We start from the raw sequence: 19,136 nt of genomic DNA, 5'->3' as shown, positions 1-19,136 counted from the left end.
AATGTCACAGGAACGGATAAGTCAGAAAGTTCCTCTGGAGATTACTGTCAAGTTGGATGTGGCTTCTTCCAGATTCCTCCTCAATAAAAGTGTTCACGCATGATCATCCTTTCCATAGACAGAACCGTACACGCTGTTCTGGAACTTACTTCTGTTTAACACAGTAGCAGGGACTTCCGTGCAGGTGTGTTTCTCCCTCATTGCGTTTACTTCCGCCTCCTTCTTTACGCACTGGTGTTTGGTCTTCTGGAGCTGAGCGCCTCTGAGTGAGGGATGAATGACAAATGCTCAGAAGCACATCACCCAAATATTTGTATATGACTTTGGGTGGCAAAGCCTTACTGAGGCTGATCTCCCCCTTCACCCTGTGCTGGGCAGGGGAGCAGCGGGGTGGGGGGAAGGTCGCTGAAACGGGTCCAGGAGGCTGAAGGACTGTGAGTGTGACTTTCTTGTTGTTGGGATGGTGAGAGCCATCTCTAAGGAGCCTCCATCAAAGAGCTCCTGGGTCACACCATCATCGTGAGACTCTGTGTTTGTCTGGAGCACTCACCCCCAGGCTCCTCCTCAAGCCAGGGAGCCCCTTTCCTAGCATCCTCATCAAGGTCACCTGACTCCAGCAGGGGCCAAACCCCTGGGCAACGCCAAGAGCCTCCCGGCCTCAAACGGGTTGGGCGACATTCACTTCCTGGCGCTGTCCTCCCAACCTGCTCAGTCATTAGGAAATGCCCTGGCGGCGGCAGCTGTCCCAGTGACAGCAGCAGGAGGACGTGCCGCCTGCCTGACACCTCTGGGTGGCTCAGATCTGCTCTGCGGAAGCCCTGGGTAGAAGGTGGATGCTGCTCGCCTTGGTCCCGGCCAGAGTGAGTCTGGGGGCTGGGCTGGAGGGGAGGAAGGGGTGGGATGCAATCAGAGCTTGGCAGGGTTCTGCGGTGGCACTGGAGTGATGCTGAGGGTGTGTGTGTGTGTGTGTGTGTGTGTGTTGTGGTGGGTGTGTGTGTGTGTGTGTGTGTGTGTGTGTGTTGTCTAGGGGTAGGGAACTGGTCACAGCTAAAACTATAAGGTCTTGTCTTGGGGAACCCAGGAGGGAGACCCAGGTGCCTAGAAGTCTTGCTCTGCCTCACAGGCTCACTGTCCCAGGGTGGGGAGGCAGGGGTCACCCGAGCTGGTGACACCCCACCAGTCCTCACAATGGGCTGCTGCTGCGAGGTATGACAGACACACAGAAAGCTGTGCGTGTCTAACATCTACAGCTGCATTCTGGAGCTCTCGTTAGGTGTCTTCATCCCTGGATGTTTGTGAAATTGGCACTTGTGTAGAGGTGTGAGGGCTGGGACCTCCCGTGCTGCCACATTCTTCACCTACTCCTGGACCAAGGTCTGGAGGCTCATGCAAACCCTCGCTAGAGGCAGTGGTGCCCAGCACGGGCTGCGGAGCCAGGCTGGCCCGGCCTCGCGTCCCTGGTCTGCCCTGTACTAGCAGCCTGACTTTGAACAAGTTACTTAAGCCTCGGCTCCCTCATTTGTAAAACAGAGATAATGTCTACCTCCCAGGGTTGTTGTCACCATGAAATGAGGAAGGGATGCAAAATGCCAAGCACATAATTAGTGGTCAGGAAAGAGCTGCTGTTGTAATTATTTATTATTAGCTCGACACTGGTCCCACCTCTCCCAGGAAGACTTTCCAGCCCTCCCCCCCCCACAATTTCCTCAAGCACCAATGGGGATGCATATAATGTCCTGCACTGTTACTCCGCTCATCTGCACCCAAACCAGAGCATGTTCCCATTTCTTCTGCTGCCCTCTCCTCTGCCCCAGCATCCAAGACAGTCAGGCCCGTACGAGGAACTCAAGGATGGAGAATGAAATGGAATTAAGAGGAAGGGAGGGACACCAGGAGGGAGGCGTCAGGGAGACTGAGAAAGGGAGGTGAGAAGGTGGGGATGGGCGGGTGGCATCGTCCAGACGTAAATGGCCTGCCTCTCTCAAAACACAGGAAGGGGAAGGGATTGTGCAGAGAGGCTGTCGGTGGGGACCTGGGATGCATCCTTTTAATTTTTCCTTAAACTCAGTCCTCCCTGCTCCCCTGCTCATCCTAAGGAGAATAGTGCCTCCTGACTTGGCTAATATCTACTCACCCAATCTACCCTCTGATGCTAATAATGTTCTCTATACCACCTATGAAATCAATCAATCTCTCTCTCTGCCATCTCCCTCTCTGTCACCTCGGACAAGTCACGTCCCCCTCTTGGGACCTGGGTCTGCTCACCTATAAAACCAGATTTTACTAAATGACCTCAAAAGTCCTTTCTCCGCACCATTCCTCCTTTTTAAAATCTTTTTCAAGAAAATTTATAAATGTTCACTAGGCTCTAAAGCTTCCTGAAGGGCTTTCTTGCTCACTGCTGATCTCCAGTGCCCAGCCCAGTAACCTGCATGCAGCAGGTGTTCAGTATTTTCTGAACAATTGGCTGGCTGGATGGAGGGATGGATAGATAAATGGATGCACTTGAGAACATCCCCAGTTTAGACATTTGCAAGTGTGTTACGAAACAAAAATGACTGAGAAACACTGGAATCACCAGCTTAATTGTCTATTGCCCATCACTTACCTAATCCATTGTCATCTTGTTCAGTTATTCTAATTTGAGGAGAGCTGCCCTCTTCCAGGGTATGATTTTTTAATTTATTATTATTATTATTTTTTAGTTATCTACGTAACAAGGAACATTCAGGGAGCAGACGGAAGGCAGGCACAAGGAGGGGAAAGGACTCAGCCTGCCTTAACAATGACACCTGCTGTTTACTGAGCACTTACTGTGGGCCAGACTCCACTCACGTTAGCTCACTTAATACTCTGAACAACCCTGAAAGGGAAGTAGTACTATTATCATCAATCCCATCTTAGAGATGGGAAACTAAGGCTTGGGTAGGTTAAGCAATTTGCAGACAGTAACGAGATCAAGGATCTGAACCCAGCTGCAAAGACTGAGCACCCAAACCCCCAGCCCCAACCTGGGGAGCACACCGAGCAGCTCAGAGACCAAGGTTTGGAAACCCCTGCAAAGGTTTCTGTGCTGCCGCCAGGGTCCCCAGCTCCCTCTCCCCACCTCCACACATTTCTGCTCTTTCTTACTTTGGGGACATTTGCAACTTGGCAAAGTGGACTTGGAACCAAGCCAAGAGAGGCGAGAGATTCCAAAAGATTTCTGATTGAACAAATGATAGTTTGTCTTTCCTATTAATTCACCTTGGTCCCACTGTGTCCTCTCTCAGGCTTGGGGGCTGCCCATAATGTAACAGTTGCCAGCGTGTCCAGAAGTCTTTTGTCTACGTCCCTGGTGGAAGAATGTATGAACAGGTGACCACAGTTCTTTCTAAAGACCCTGTTTAGATGAGTGTAGACTACACAGCTGTGATACTGCGGACATGCGGACCGCATCAAATACCCAAACAGGTGTTTCCCCTCAAATCATCACCTTGGGAAACTGTGCTTAATCCAACAATGCTGCCATTGCTGAGAGCATCCTTGGGGCCTCTCAGGTCTCAGATAAAGTCTGAAACCCACCTGTCACATTATGGTGACTCTCTATCTTTGATTTGAAACAGTCTCAGGCCACTTGACTCCTCATTTACTTTCTCGCCAGGCTGGGCACCAGTGGCTCTTGGTCATTTCCAAAATACCAGACACGTTCTCGAAGGATGAAACTCTGCCTTCACAGAGGTTGACCCGAAGGTTCTCTCGCTGCCTCGGGCAGGCCTCTGAGAAGAATCTGAAGGATGACTGAGCTGTGGCGGGCAGAGGAATGAGCCCGCAGCTCCCCAACGTGACTGCGTGGCAGGCTAGTGGGCATTTGGATGTGTAAGTTCTGAGTTTTATTTTCAAAACAGTCACTGCTGTACGAGGCACACGCCGCACAGAGGAATTCGGTCCAGTGGCCGAGTACAATCCAGTGGGTCAGTCAGCCCCTGAGCGGGGAGACTGAGGGGTGGCAGAGGACTTGCTGGACAACAGCCTCTCTGCACATTGGAGCCTGGACTGAGGCTGGGGGAGATGGGTGCTCCTGCCTCCACTCTGGCATCGAACCAGGAAGAGGCAAGGTGGTGACTTCGCTGTGCATATATGTCATGGCTGAGGTGAGGTGTCAGAGAGGCGACACCTTCCTCACACCAGAAACCTCCTTCACAGTCCAGCGTGGCTGGGATCGCTCCTTGTCTCCCAATCCCCTTCTGGAAGCGGCCCCTCATCCCTCCTAAAGGTCTTGGTTTAATGCAGGGAGGTCACTGAGGAGGAGCAGCAAAATGAAAGGGTAGGAGGAAAAGGAAGAGGACAGGAGAGGAGACAGGGAGGAGGCGGCAGAAGCAGAGGCGCAGCAGGGAGGCTGGGAGGGGGGCACAGGAGGAAAAGGCACCGATGCTCACGCAGTGGCCCTTCCCGCCCACAGCTAGGGCCCTGCCCTCCCGGAGCGGCCATGTCCGAGGTGGAGAGCAAGGACAGCTCGGGCAGCGAGTGCCCCGTGTGCTATGAGAAGTTTCGCGATCTGGAGGGCGCCAGCCGGACGCTGAGCTGCGGCCACGTGTTCTGCCATGACTGCCTCGTCAAGTACCTGCTGTCCACCCGAGTGGACGGGCAGGTCCAGAGGACCATCGTCTGCCCCGTCTGCCGCTATGTCACCTTCCTCAGCAAGAAGAGCTCCCGCTGGCCCTCCATGCTGGACAAGAGCTCCCAGACCCTGGCCGTGCCCGTGGGCCTGCCCCCAGTGCCACCACCGGATGCCCTGGGCCACACCAACCCCCTGGCCGTCTCCCAGCCTGTCTGGAGGCCGTCCCCAAGTCAGGGTGGCCAGCTGCCCTTGGACCTGCCGCCCAGCCTGCCCCGGGAGCCGCAGATCTTTATCATCAGCCGCCACGGGATGCCCCTGGGGGAGCAGGAGAGCATCCTGCCACGGCGCAGCCTAGCTGAGCTCTCGGAGGCCTCCCCGGCGCCCAGCTCCACCCGGTCGTTCTGCTGCCGCTCCCGGGCCCTCCTGCTCATCACCCTCATCACCGTGGTGGCTGTGGTAGCCGCCATCCTGCCCTGGGTGCTGCTGGTGAGGAAGCAGGCGTGAGCAGTGGCACCTGCGGGGGCCACCGAGCCAGGCTTGGCCTGAGAGCTGCTCTGGCACAGCCAGGCTGGAGGGGTCTGGCGCAGCCCTGGTCCAGGGGCGGCCCGGGGCATCTCCCCACCTTGGGCTCCCCACTCCCAGAGGGGCTCAGACACGACAAGGGGCAGGATTTCCAAGGCCAGAGCTGAGCTGAGCAGCTGAGCTGCAGGCTGAAATGGAAATGCCAGGTTCCAGGCCAGGGAGGAAAATGTGACGGCCAGCCTTGGCAGGTACCTCCTCTTTCCCCTAGGCTAGAACTGAGCAAAGTAGGAAGATGGGTGCTACCCCTCAGTGGGCTCCCCGGCCCGGAGGTGTGGCCCTTATCTGCCAGGTGACCCACCTGAGGCCAGGTAGGGCTCCGTGCGGGGACAAGGAAGTCCTGATGACACATCCTGCCAGATGGGGGCCCACTGGCAGGACTCCTCAGGTCAGAATGCCCACACAGCGTCCTCCAGCTTGCGCCCAGGGACAAACAGAGGGGGTGGCACCAGGGCTGAAGGCACTTGTGTTCCCCCGAATCTCAGGGTCCACCTATGACCCTCACAGCTGGGCACCTGCCACCTTCCCACCCCCAAATCACCCGCCTGGAAGGTCTTCCCCGAGGGAGGTGCTGATCTCAGAGGCTGCGGCCCAGGATTCCTGGGGGAAGTAACAGAAAAGGGGAGCTGAGGCCATGTCAGGAATTGGGGTTTGCTGGCAGAAGCCGAGGCTAGAAGAATGACCACAAACGGAGCCAGAGGTCTCCCCAGGCCTCCCAGGCCCAAAAATGGTCCAAAGTTTGAGTGCTGGGGTTCTCAAGGATGGCCTGCAAGGTAGGGAGTCCAGGGGAAGCCTGGTGGCCGGGGCTTGAGTCAGCTGAGAACTATGTGGGCAAACACAGCCCTGGGGGCTCCTGCTTCCCTCCCAGCCCAGGTCCTCCTCCTCATGACCAACCACTCATTCATGAGAGGCCACACCAGCTGGGCCAGTTCCGAGGTGGATTCCCAGGCTGGGCTGGGCAAGGAAGGGTGGGGAAGGGAACAGCTGTGCTTGACAGGGACGCAGCTGACTCGGTGACCGCCAGAGCCCAGGTGCTGTGGGCAGCCAGCCAGGGCCTCTTCACCTGGGGACCCCACCCTGGACCCTCATCCTTCATGAGGACCTTGGAAAAATCTCAGGTTGGGTCCGGGGAGCAAGCCATTCGGGGACAGCTGTTTTCTGTTTATTAAGGCCCATAAGTCAATGAGCCATCATCTTAATTTTCGGATTAAGAACAGCAAAAACCTCAAGCTCTTCTCTCAAACAGGTGGTTGTTGGCAGCCCAGGTGTGCCAACAGCTAAGCCCTCTTCAGCCCACACCTCTCTCGGCAAAGTTTGCTGACTGTCGGGAGAGAAATGGCGCCCCGCCTCTCACCTTGTTCCTAAAAGCCTGCAGTGGTGGTCATGTGGGGACCCCCAGGGGATGGGAGCCATGCTACAGGGGACTTCTGGACACAAGAGGGCTGATTGAAAGCACTTTCGGGCTTCTCTGCGCTCTTTTCACAACTGGAGAAGAGCACAGGTGCTACTGGGGGGACCCAGGCAGATTCATGGGGGAAATATTTATTATAGGAATTAAAATGTTAAATTTACAAAGACTCTAGTGAGTCCATTTTAACCACAACCAGGCTGCTTTAAACACTTCTATGAATTTCTAGGGACCTGATTTTAGTCTTTGCAGATTCCACTGTGTTTGCCAAAAGTGGATTCCAAAATACCTGTAGTGTTTTCATGTTGTTCAGCGGTGACTTGTCAATGGCACTTCTTTTATTTTCAATGAATGTCAAGAGCTATTTTTTAAATAAAGGTATATATTTTCTCAAAGATTCCAGAGACATTGCAAATGTGGGTGGGAAGCACAGAGCTGATGAAAAAAACAGTCACTAAAGGTGCAGGGACATTATGCGGCTGTAAAAAGAACAAGGAAAGTCTCCAGGATCCAACAGCCAATGGGAGAAGGCAAAGTGTGGAACACTGGGTATCAGATACAGTTTGTGTGTAAAAGTAGGGGAATGAGACTTTGCATTCCAGTTTGCTTATTTGTCCATAAAGCAATTGGAAAGATATTAAAAAAAAAAAAAAACTAGTAACAGTGATGAACTGTGGAAGGGGGATGAGAAAGCGATGGAGTGGGAAAGGGATTTCTGAACCAAGCAAACGTATGTATTATTCAAAAATTAAACTGAAAAATTATATTAGAAGCTAAAGATATCTTCCGTGTACACACCTGTTGCCTGGTGAGGAGCTGGTCCCAAGAACATTCAAGAGCCACCAGGTCACCTGTCCGGCAGTTCCAGAGTGTCAGCTCCCGGCTCAGTGGGGCTGGTCTGTCTGGTTAGAGGTGTGACATATTAGGCTTTACAGTCATTTCAGGAAGGAAGGTAAAAAGTTTGATATTCTCAATGTTTCTAAGACCCTGGGAAATTCTTTGGGCCTCATCATTTGATGTGCTTGTTCTGATTCCTTCTTCTCCATATTTTCTTTCCTTTCTCAGATAAAATCTTTTCGCTTTAAGCAACCAGCCTAGGGTCCGGGTACTATGGAAAGATAACACCATGGATAAACAGATAGACAAACAGACGGACACCCGAGGTTAAGCATAAACAGTTGCTCTTTTCTTCCCCCCTTGTCCAGAGGCATCCCCCCTCCATACACACACACACACACTCACTTTGCTACCTCCCATCACAATAACCTTTGACGTTCATACACACTGGGCCTATCAAGTGTGCAGAAGGGTCCACATGTGGCAGGTGGGCCCTGAACGAGGGTTACCAGGAGCCTGGGTGCACTTTAGAGACCTCTCCCCACCACTGCTGGGGTCCGTGACCTCCACCCTCAGTGAAGCCTGATGACTCACAGGCCACGCTTCTCCCACCTCCACCTCTCGCTTTGAGCTCCTTCTCGATCCAAATGTCCTCTCTTGGCACAGAATAAACAACCTTGCTCCACCCTCACAACTTGTCACTTTCCTGCACCCTCCTCTGGCCCAGGACAAGCGACCACCACAACAGCGTCTCAGCACACACTACAGGCACTTCCGACAAGCGGCGCTGGTGCAGGCCTCTGGGCCTGGCTCGGGCATCTCCCTCCACCTGGAACGTGCTTCCTTCCTTGTCTACCCGGAAAACCCCCACCCAGCTCGCCAGAAACAGTTCGAGGGTTACCTTAAAGGCGTCCCCACCCCACTTGAGTTAGAATTGGCCACTCCCACTGCATCTCCATCATCCTCCCAAGCCACTTTATTACTTGGGTTTGTTGACAAGTCCATGCCCTCCTCCTAAACAGTGTGCTCCTTGAGGAGAGGCTAAATCTCACCGATCTTGGTAAGATCATACCAAGTGCCTGGCACAGAATTTAGCAAAGAGTAAAAGCTGGACAAATATTTGAAAAATGCATGAGTGAGTGAATGAATGAATAAACAAATAAACATGATGGTTGGGTGTTCAGAAAAAAGTTTCGTTCATGAAGGTAGGCATGTGATCTGGATAATTCCTGCTTTGGTATGTCTTAGGGTTTCTCAGAGACCACCTTCAAAATGACCCTAAGGAGCCAATTTGAAAGGACTCATGTTAAGAGGAATGGGAGGAAGAGAGCGAGAGAGAAGGCAGCCAGGTGCAATGGCTTGAGGACCACAGGGGTGGAGCCAAGATGCCCAACAGACATTTGTGAAGATAAACAGACTCCAGAACTAGGCTACCAGCAATTTGCATCTGCGTGTACCATTTCCATCTTCACCCTGTATAAAGTGGTTATGCTTCCAAATGGTGGGCTGAAGGTTTAATTTCAATGACTCAGTGTTGGATGGAAGGAGGGAGGTGAGGATGCCTGAGAGGGCTGGGGGGACAGCAGGGAGTGATGGGGAGGCTGAAGAAACAAAGAGGGAAGAGAGGAAGATGATGGGGAGACCTGAAGAAAAGATGATTAAAAAAACTAGTAAAGACAAGAAGAAAGAGGAGGGGGTGAAACTGTGAAGACCAGAAAGGAAGGCAAGGGAAGAACGCAGGAGCCTCCCATGGCTCCCTATGGCTCACAGTGTCCAAAGCAAACTCAGCTCAGCCCAGAGCCCCGTGGGCTCATCCCTGAATGCCTCTCATGCCAGCCACAGGACCTGGCTCCTGGAGACAGTGCGTCATGGGGCTTCATACCTCCGTGCCTTCCCTCAAGCTATTCCCACTGCCTCATGGCGCTAATTTTAACATTCCTCAAAACTCAGTCAAGGATGACCTCACCCCAGGTGCTCCCTGACCCCAGAGCTCTCTTGCGTTCCCAAAGCCCAGGAGCACCAAGAGCAGGTGGGCTCAGTGAGTCCTTCTCTGGGGTCCTGTGGTTGTTGATTCCATTGTTTCTCTCTGCTCTTAGACGATGAGCTTCCCGCAGGAAGAAACTTTGACTAATTTCATTTTGCAACCTCTAACGTCCACGAAAGATGTTCCATAAACATTTGTTGAAAAGAACTGAATTTTTGAATTATGAATTAAATCTGGGGCTATTTCTTCACAGCATGTTTAAGAACACTACTATTTTCAATCACGAAAACACATGTTTTTGACTGATTCCACCCTGGGCCCTCAAGGATCTGGTTTCTCACTCTTTGACTTGACCCCATGGGTTCCTACAGATTGGGACCATACCCCCAGTTACCAGAAGGGGCTGGGAAGCCAACCTGCACAGGTTCGTCTATAACCGACGGGTTCTGTATAACCTTGCACAAGTTCCTCTCACTTCTCTGTGCCTCGGTGTCCCCATCTGTAAAATGGGACAATACCAGGATCACCAGACTACTTGGTGGATTAAAGGAGCTAAAAATGCAAAGGGATTAGAAGAGCGTCCCTAGCATTCAGCAAGCTCACTACATCTTAAGTATCAGGAGATGCGTGTCTTCCCTCAGTATGACACCTACATTATTCATTCAACAGAAACCGACCTCCTACCGGGTGCGCGGCCGGGCATGCGGCGGGAGTTCACCCCGCGCTGCAGTCGTCTGCAGGGGAGCGCACTAACGCCCCGCTTCCACCGGATCCTGAACTGAAGGAGGGCACGCAGCAAAACTCGGAAAAGGGCACAGCTCTCTGCGTGGAAAGACTTCCTCACGCCGCGATCCTTCAAAGTGTGGTCTCGAACCAACACCATTGGCATCACCTGGGAGCTCATGAGAAACGCGGTTCAGACCTACTTCCGCAGGGTCGGGGGCGGACCCGTGACCCCAGTCTTCGGAAAGCCTCTAGACGGCTGGAGCCGAATCTCGGGCGGGCCCCGCGGAGTAGTCAGCACGAGCCGGGCTGGAGCTGGTTACCGGACAGGTTCGTTCGAGACGCCCAAGCCCTTGGCCCAGGCTGAGATATCCAGGTGACCTAGGTAACCGGCCGGCCGGGGGCCCCAGCGCCACCTGGCGGCCAAATGTAGGACATGCCCTTTCCCGGCCAAAGGGGTCCCCGCCGCTTGGTGCTGGGAAGTGAAGGGACAAGGGTCCATGGGGCCGCTCGTTCCCTCAACACCCGCGGGGGCTACCCAGACCCTGACCATCCCCCGTCACTCTCCTCTGAACCATCGTTCCCAAAGGACGCAGCTGCAGAACCCAGAGCTCCGAAGGGAGGCACCGGGACCTGGAGAAGGGTTTTGCAGCCCCTTGCAGTTCCCCTCCGAGCCAAAAGATGACACTAGTCATTAACTTCTTTCCTAGTTTCCTCTCCGCGTTCAAACTCCGCGCCCCTCTCATTCCAAGAGACTACGGTCTCGCGAGATCTTCTCATAAACTTACAGAACCGGAAGCAGCGTGTGGATCTCTTCCCTTTCGCGGCCATCGCTGAAACGCCAGCGGGTGAGAATTTGCTGGGACGGCGCGTGCAATCCGGAGCCATCTGTTCACGGGCACGATGGCTCTCTACCCTGGGGGCTCCGATACTGTTCTGCCGGCAAAGTAGCACCCAGGGAGGGGGGCCAAGATGGTCTTGAGCTATTTTTCTCCCAGCTCAAGTGCCGCCGGGCTGGGGAAGGGAGGAGGAAAAAGGGTTTGAGGACTCGGAAACGGGAGCTGAAGGGGACGGGGCGGTGGAATCTAGTCTGGACAGTGTAGTGTTCTAAAGATATAACTTTATGGAGTTTCAGACCGCGCTCGCCCTTTGTAAGGCTTTTTTTTTTGGACCATATTTCTGTGCAATTTCCTGGTTCAGGATGGGGGGCCTGGTTTCATTCATTTTGGAGGGGACTAAATATATTCACGCTCAACTTTGTGGATGAACGTCGCTCTTTCTAAAACGTGATGCTGTATTTGAATTGAATTGTCAGTCTGCTTTGCTCTAATTCAGCAGAGATGTGAGTCCTGTCTTAAGTTTTCCTACCCAGTATTTACGGAGTTTCACAGTGTAAACCAAAAATTTAATTAAAACAAATGTGTTGCTAATGAAGAGTCCTTTTATTCCATAAGCAAGTAAAGAAAACATCCCACTAAGGCAATTTTAGTTCCAGCAGTTTTTGGTAGAGTTAAAGAACATGTTAGTTTCCGTGAGCATTCTGAACTTTCAAGATGAAATTGTTGGCAGTTACTTGTTTGTAAACTGAGTGAGACTTTGGTCGTTTGAGGGTTTACACCTCTTTTAACTTTTTCTTTAGCCAAAATGAAGTTCAATCCCTTCGTGACTTCTGACCGAAGCAAGAACCGTAAAAGGCATTTCAATGCACCTTCCCACATTCGCAGGAAGATTATGTCTTCTCCTCTTTCCAAAGAGCTGAGACAGAAGTACAATGTTCGATCCATGCCCATCCGAAAGGATGATGAAGTTCAGGTATGTGCCCAGTTCGGGCGTCTTGGCTAATATCCCGCCTGTTTGACATACAGGAGGGATTGTATTCAGAAAGTGATACATCTGAGACACTGGCTCCCAGAACACGGTTGCAAAAGGAGTTGAGTCAGGGACTGAAAAACAAAAAGGATGCCGTGCTCTTCACCTTTACTCTTTGGTGAAAATCAACTGTCCCAAGCATCAGATGCAGTCAAACAAGATGGTTCGGAATCTGGACATTAGCTTGGGGTTATCTTTTTTCTGGGTATGTTTGGTAGTTGAAGAGGCATTTGAGGACCAATAAACAATTCTGCGTCTGAGTCATAATCCAGATATAGAAGTTGTAACTGAAGCACAGTTTCACATGGTTGTTTGAGAGGACCACCAGATTATTTGCTGAATCTATTAAAGTGAAAATTTTTGTAAATGTTTCTTAGCTGTAACTTGCAGCTAGTGATTAAAAGATTCAAGTAGTCTCTAAAGCAACTTACATGTTACTGACATTTCATGAGCTTTAACGCTATGTGAGAGAGTCTGCAGCTGGAAAGAAACATCTGTCTAGAAGCACTTTGGCAAGCTGAGGCTCACTGGGACTCCTGGGTAGAGAATGATGTTAACCTTTTGGAAAGAGGTGGGATGCTCCCTTAAGTTTTTGCTGCTGCCCACTCTTTGGCACTGATTTGAACACTTTAATAGGTTGTGAATTAAGTATTTGTAGCCTGTGGCCTGTTCCCTTTGAGATGCAGTGACAGTTCCCTTGTCAATTTTGTACAGAAAACCAAGGTGGGCTTGTTGCTTATTTTTAACCATTTTACAAGCCCCTCATTGCTGGTGGATCATGGGCGGTAGGGTTGCACTGTCCATCACGGTAGTTTTATATGGAGCATAGTTTATCTGCAGGTTAATTAAAGCCAGAGATAGAACTATTGGCATATTTCTATCGATGATTCAGTCTCTCAAAATTGCAAGAACCTATATATCTGATAGAATGAATGGTGCTCACCTGACTCATAGTTCTCCTGATTTACAAGTTTAATGTTCTTTTATCCACATACATCTGTTGTTTTTGAATTTGTGTTTAGGTTGTACGAGGGCACTACAAAGGGCAACAGATTGGCAAAGTAGTCCAGGTTTACAGGAAGAAATACGTCATCTACATTGAACGAGTGCAGCGGGAGAAGGCGAATGGCACGACTGTCCACGTGGGCATTCACCCCAGCAAGGTGGGTGTTTCTGAGAATGCTTGAGAGGGGAGAAGGAAATGACAGCAGTTGTTGGCAAATGTGATTGCTTGTCTATAGACCAATCCCAAAGAAACAGATTTAGGTGTGCTGGAATCCAGTCTTAAAGCCAATACTATATTTTAATTAAGTATTTTAACAGCACTTGTTTTTTATGAAGTTAAGATGTCTTTGTCATTATGTATATGTAAGATGCCTTTGCCTTAAAGGTTATTAGTCAGCTGATGGATCTAACAATGGGTAGATCCTAAGATCTAGGAAATATGGTAATTTTTAGATGATATGGAGCTGATACCCTGTGTATTAAATGGAACTGAGTAAGTAGTAAGGCAGCTTTACAACCCTGCAAAGTAGGCTTTCAGCCATTTGCAGGTGGGAAAAACCTGGAGCTCAGGCTACATCCCACTGGTCATGGTATCTAAACCAGGATAAAAGATATGGTCTAATTCTCATGTCCTGGACTTTAACGTGAAGCAGTGTCTCATTTCTCTGTTAAAAAAGTTACGTTTAACAAATTTATATTGGATAGCACAGGGAACTATATTCAATACCTTGTAGTAACTTGTGGTGGAAAAGAACATGAAAATGAATATATGTCTGTTCATGTATGACAAGCATTATGCTGTACACCAGAGGTTGACACATTGTAAACTGACTATATCTCAATAAAAATAGATGTACACTCAAAAAATGTTTACTATAAAGGTAATGAATGCACTTGGTGCCTGTTCAAATACTGAGGGTTTTTTTAGGATCTTGAGTTGGCACCATAAATCTAATCTTCAAACTACAGAAAAGTCGAAAAGACTAGTTCAGTGAAACAGCTGCTGCATATCTTTCACCTAGAATTCATAATTAACATTTTCTTTCCTTCTTGCATGATTTCAAGCATCATGACACTTCACCTCTTAATTACTTCAGTATGTATCTCCTAAGAGCAACGATTTTCCTGTTCTTTATTTACTTAAGTTATATTTTTGCCCCCACCATGAGATTAGCTGTTGTCAAGGTCACCAGTCCAGTGACTGATTGGAAGTGTTTTCTGAACTTTATGCAGCATTTGATACAGTTGATCTCCCTCTTTGTGGCTTAGTCGTCAACTCTTAATCCAGACAGACCTCGATATCCAGTTGACTATCTTCCATTTCAACTTGGATATCTGATCAATATCTCAAAACTGACATGTTTAAGACTCCTGGTTTTATCCTTGAAACTTTGAAGTTTGCTGCCATCACAGCATGTGTCAGCTCTGTCCTAACTGCTCAGGCCAAAATACCATTATTGATCATTACGCTCCCCACATCAGTCAGTTAAGCCCTGTTGACTTACTGTCACATGTTATCCAGAATCCTGTCTGCTTGTTACCATCAGAGTGGCCTACAAGACTGCCTGATCTCCTGTCACCAGCTCCCTGAGGTCATCTTATTCTACTCTCCTTGTTCTAGTCTGCTGGCCCCATTGCTGTTCCTACAGCCATGCTACTCAGTGTGCCTGCTGGTTGGCAGTGTCTCCTGGCAACTTGATAGAATTGTAAATTCTGTTCCCAGGTCTACCAAAGCAGGATTTGGGGATGGGACTTGGGGATCTATTTTAACAAGCCCTTCAGGTACACTCAAGTTTGAGAAACATAGATGTTCTCCTGCCTCTGGACCTTTGTACTTGCTGTTCTCTTTGGAACACTTCACTCCTCATAGGTCTCTTTAGATGCAACCCTATCCATAGGGCCTTGCGGATCACGATGGGATTAGCCCCTGTTCTCCAGCATTCCATCTCACACTAGATACAAGCTCCAAGGCGGCAGAGGTTGTCTTTTGGTCACCATGCCGTATTTCCAGACCTCGTTCAGTGTTGTCTTCCTCCTTCCCTCTCCTGCCTTCATAAGACTAAAATTTATCATAATCTGGGCATCTTCAGTGACTAGATCTGTTTGCATAAGGTCTGTTCTGTGACTTCATTAAAGCTTTTGCAGGTTGAAGCATGTGTGGAGACTACATATTTCCAGTTTACGGTACTAACATTGCTATAGAAACAAATGTGTATGATTTGGTTAGCTTATAAAACTGGAGTGAGAGGAGTAGAACAGTTGATACATTTTGCAGTAGAAAAAGAAGCTGATTTTATAATAAAGCACAGAAGAGGATGTGAGAACCACTGATGCCACATTGCCTTCTCTTTGTTGGTGGAGCATTAGTGAACATTAATTTAAGCCAAGTTTGTTCGAGGGTAAAGAATCATTTCTGGCACTGAGTGTTCAGGCATCCACTACCACAGGTTTGGGAAATGGGATTGAATGTTGGGCCTTCCCATGTGTTCTGTATTGGTAGTTATTTAAAGCTTAAAAGAGTTTTTTCTTTTGTGCAGGTGGTTATCACCAGACTAAAACTGGACAAAGACCGCAAAAAGATCCTCGAACGTAAAGCGAAGTCTCGCCAAGTAGGAAAGGAAAAGGGCAAATACAAGGAAGAAACAATTGAAAAGATGCAGGAATAAAGTAATCTTGTATACAGCTTTCATTAAAAACTGTTAAAATGAAGACACTTCGTTTATGTGTGGTGATTTGGGGGCACCGCGTAGTTTTCAGCGTCAGTTTTCAGGGAAGTTCAGGTGATGGTAGCTGTCTAGGCAAACAACACCTGTCTTATGCCTTGATTCCTCTAATGAAAAGTACTATTTTAAAGAGTTGTTTGTTTTTTTTTTTAACTAACTTGGAGCATCAGTTACTTAATAATAGAGATGCTTACTTTCTAAAAAAAATCCTGAAATCAGGACTAATAAAGTAGTGATTTTCTTACAGCAGGCAGCATTATTTTAAGCTACAGTGGAATACCCGAGGGCCCCCTTTAGTCTTGTTTTCTGCTGTGGAGATGGGTGAATGCCATTAGAACCAAAACAGATCTTTAAGTTACAATCTGAAGCAAGTGTTTATCTAAAACGCAGGTTCTCTCTGAGGATTGGGTGATAAGGTGCACCCAGTAATTGCTGGCAACGCTCGTGCGCGCCCCGCCTCACTTTAGCCCCGTAAGCGCACAGAACGACGAGTGCGGTTTTACTTTACAGGCTGGAGGCGAGCACTTACCTTGGAGCCTCTGCTACAACGCAGGGGATAGACCTGAGTTAGCGGCTGGCTTAGCCGAGGTCACCTTCCGGCCCCAGGTGCCACCTTGGTGACCTCACCGCAGCTTCCGTCCACCACGCTGCGGCCTGCAAGCTGGGCGGGGCCGCTGAGACCCTATCTCGAGCCTAGAACTGGCGTGAGGCGTCTTCCCGCCTGGCGGCGCCGGCGGCTGCTCGGGAGGAGGGGCTTCCGGTCGGCGCAGAGCCGCTTCCGGCGCGGCCGGGCTCCGGGGCCGCGGGATTGAGGGCGTGGGACCGGGTTATGGATGGAGTGGGCTCCGAACTTGCGGCTCAGGCGCAGCCCTTTCCCCTTCCGGGCCTCTCCTGCAAAACGACCCGGATTCGGTGGTCGCCGGCCCTTTCCTCCCGCCGGCCTGGCTCATCTATTCAGCCCCGTGCTGGCCGCTCTCGGAGGAGTGGGCGGGGACCCGACTGGCGGGCCGAACCGGTGTGCAGCTGGGCGCCGTGGTGCCGAGGCGGCGGGAGCCGGGAGGAAGGCCGCGCGAGAGAGGTGATGCCTGAACCAGGTCTTCAGGAATAAGCGGGAGTTTGTACTGTGGAAGTGGCGGGGACACTGTACTAAGTGCTTTATCTGCATTGTCACCGAGTGGTCCTAATAACTCATTGTGATGGAGACTAGTATTCTCCCCATTTTATAATTGCGGAAGCCTCAGTAACTTTTCCCGTAACACAGTAAATGATGGAGTCAGAAATTGAATTCCCCAAGTCTAGACTCTTAACCGTACCCCTGCACTGCCTCTCTGCCTGTCTGCTGTACCTGTGAGCCAAGTGTTTGACATATGTTCTTTCAACATCTTTGTCTCAGCTCTGTACTCATAGCCCTCTGAGGGGATACAGCGAAGTAGAAGCCTCAGCCCCTACCTTCTAGGTTGTGTACACCTGATCCAGTTGACTGAAAATACAAAGCAAAGCGCTCCAGTGAGTGGTGCGGGCTGTTCAGAGGAGGGAGAGATGGCAATCAGCTGGAGTTGCTGAATGCACAGGAAGGATGCTGTTTTCAGCTGGGTGTGATCTGGAAGATCATGGAAGGACATTCCAAGGCAAGGACAGCCAAAGCAAAGACCGACAGCTGGGTGAGGAAGGCAGATCTTTCCAGTTTTCTCTAAACAAGCACAGATCACACCAGGAAGCTGACGGTTTTCTTGGGGGCCGCATTTCTTTCATCCTGCTTTAGAACAGGTGTTGAAAACTCAGATAATTGCAGGGGTGGGCAGCTAAGGTAAGTTAGTGCCTGGCTTAGAGACTGTGTGAAAAAGAGAATGTAGGCTTTGCTAAAGGCAGCTGCTGTCTCTCCACTCTAGCTAATTGTTGCCAAGCAGCAAAGCTCCCAGTGTGACCGGATCTTCCCATTTTTCAAGAAAGCCAGAAATCTAGATGTTTATATGAAATCTCCCAACCTGTAATTATAAGTAAATCATTCTATTTAAAAAAAAAAACAAAAAAAAAACAAAGGCACACTGGATGGACTAATCAAAATATGTGTGTTATCCAAATTTGTTCTTGAATTATGTTTTAGAATTTCCTGGTATAGTGTAAGGACCATTTCTTATCTTAAAGACTGAGATTTTCATCTTTTGGTTATAAACTGTTTCCAGTCTGTCTTTGTCATTCTTTTATCGGATGAAGATGAAGCTTTTTCTTCCCATGCAGTCCCTCGAAGGGCCTCAAATTGCAGCCAGTGCAGCCACTCAATTTCTGAGAGGTGCTGGTTTCAGGGAGCAGTCTGGAAGGTGCCCTTCCTGGATCTCATTGAATATCTTGTGGTTTTTTCAAGTCTTTGCTGACAATTTCTAGGACTGTCAAATGATAACAGACAATTCCTTGGGAAACAGTCTAATGTCAATGATGATATGGGAGTAATGGATGAAACAAACTTTTTTTTTTCAACTGTAGGACTTCTCAGAGCCTTTAAAGTGTCAGTTTACACTGAGGATCTTAAGCTCAGGCTTAAAGAGCATTTTACAAACATTCTATTCAATTCTGAAGTGCCTATTTTTCACGTTTTAAAAATCTGGATGTTTTCATTTAACACAGGGCCTCTGTTTTTCCTCTCAAAAGAAAATTGTCATTAAGCTGATGATTTTACAGTCAGTAGTGTCTTAGATCAGGAACGTTGCATCATTAACCAGTGATACTGAGCAAGGGAAATCGAAGCCTTTTTAGTGGAGGACCTTCAGGACATGGAAGCAGGCTTGGCTTAACTGAGACTCTTGCTCAGAGCTTTTAAATGTTTCCATCTTTCTCTCCTCAGGATTCCACCTGCCCCTCAGCTCTTCATCTGATGGCTGGCATCTCGGGGATCTTTTTTTCCTAAAATTGTTGGAATGCCTGTGATCATCATGAGAACTCTTCCCCTGGCCCCGTCACCGTCCTGTATCCTGGACTTGTTCTAACTAAGGAACCTCGGTTTAGACACCTGAGTATCAAGTTCTCTTCCTGAGGAATTCTCCAGTCGGTAGAATGTAGACTCCATTTGGGGTATCTCTTTTTGGCATGATGATCTCCTGAAATATCGCTGTGTCCATAGGTGTAATTTTTCCATTTCTGGAAACAGACACTGCTACCTCTATTCAGAACCATCAAGCCTGTACCTCAAAGTGTCTCCTAGCCTTGGAGTGCTGAAGTTCAGTTGGACTCTCTGCTTTGTTCTGGAAATTTGTGGGCTCCAACTCAGGCCATGTCACAACAGACCAGACCTGCAGACCTCCCAGGAGGACAAAACCCGTCTTCCTCACCCACAAAGCTGGACTCCTCTTGTTGGATATGAGACCTTTCTTTTACCTCTTTTCTCATTTCTTCTGTGTAGTATTCACATGACTC

At 49.4% G+C, this 19,136-nt stretch overlaps 2 protein-coding genes across 3 annotated transcripts; both read left to right on the top strand.

Annotated features, from left to right (window-relative positions):
• The first annotated feature begins 399 nt into the window (after positions 1-399).
• On the top strand, positions 400-7,270 carry RNF222 (ring finger protein 222). Of its 2 annotated transcripts, XM_032498763.1 has the most exons (3): positions 402-860; positions 3,644-3,858; positions 4,442-7,270. In XM_032498763.1, exon 3 carries the CDS (start codon positions 4,469-4,471, stop codon positions 5,102-5,104), a length of 636 nt encoding a protein of 211 aa, XP_032354654.1. In that variant the 5' UTR covers positions 402-860; positions 3,644-3,858; positions 4,442-4,468; the 3' UTR covers positions 5,105-7,270. The 2 variants fall into 2 exon arrangements, with proteins under 2 accessions (XP_032354653.1, XP_032354654.1); XM_032498762.1 differs by lacking the exon at positions 3,644-3,858 and having other exon boundaries at positions 400-860.
• Positions 7,271-10,841: 3,571 nt separating this feature from the next.
• On the top strand, positions 10,842-15,714 carry RPL26 (ribosomal protein L26). Its single transcript, XM_006176933.2, has 4 exons — positions 10,842-10,979; positions 11,771-11,943; positions 13,023-13,163; positions 15,543-15,714. The coding sequence occupies exons 2-4, from the start codon at positions 11,776-11,778 to the stop codon at positions 15,669-15,671; spliced, it is 438 nt and encodes a 145-aa protein (XP_006176995.1). The 5' UTR covers positions 10,842-10,979; positions 11,771-11,775; the 3' UTR covers positions 15,672-15,714.
• The last annotated feature ends 3,422 nt before the right edge of the window (positions 15,715-19,136 follow it).

The sequence above is a fragment of the Camelus ferus genome, chromosome 16 (assembly GCF_009834535.1).
Source record: "Camelus ferus isolate YT-003-E chromosome 16, BCGSAC_Cfer_1.0, whole genome shotgun sequence".
Classification (NCBI taxonomy): Eukaryota; Metazoa; Chordata; class Mammalia; order Artiodactyla; family Camelidae; genus Camelus; species Camelus ferus.
This window is presented reverse-complemented; position numbering and strand designations above follow the sequence as displayed.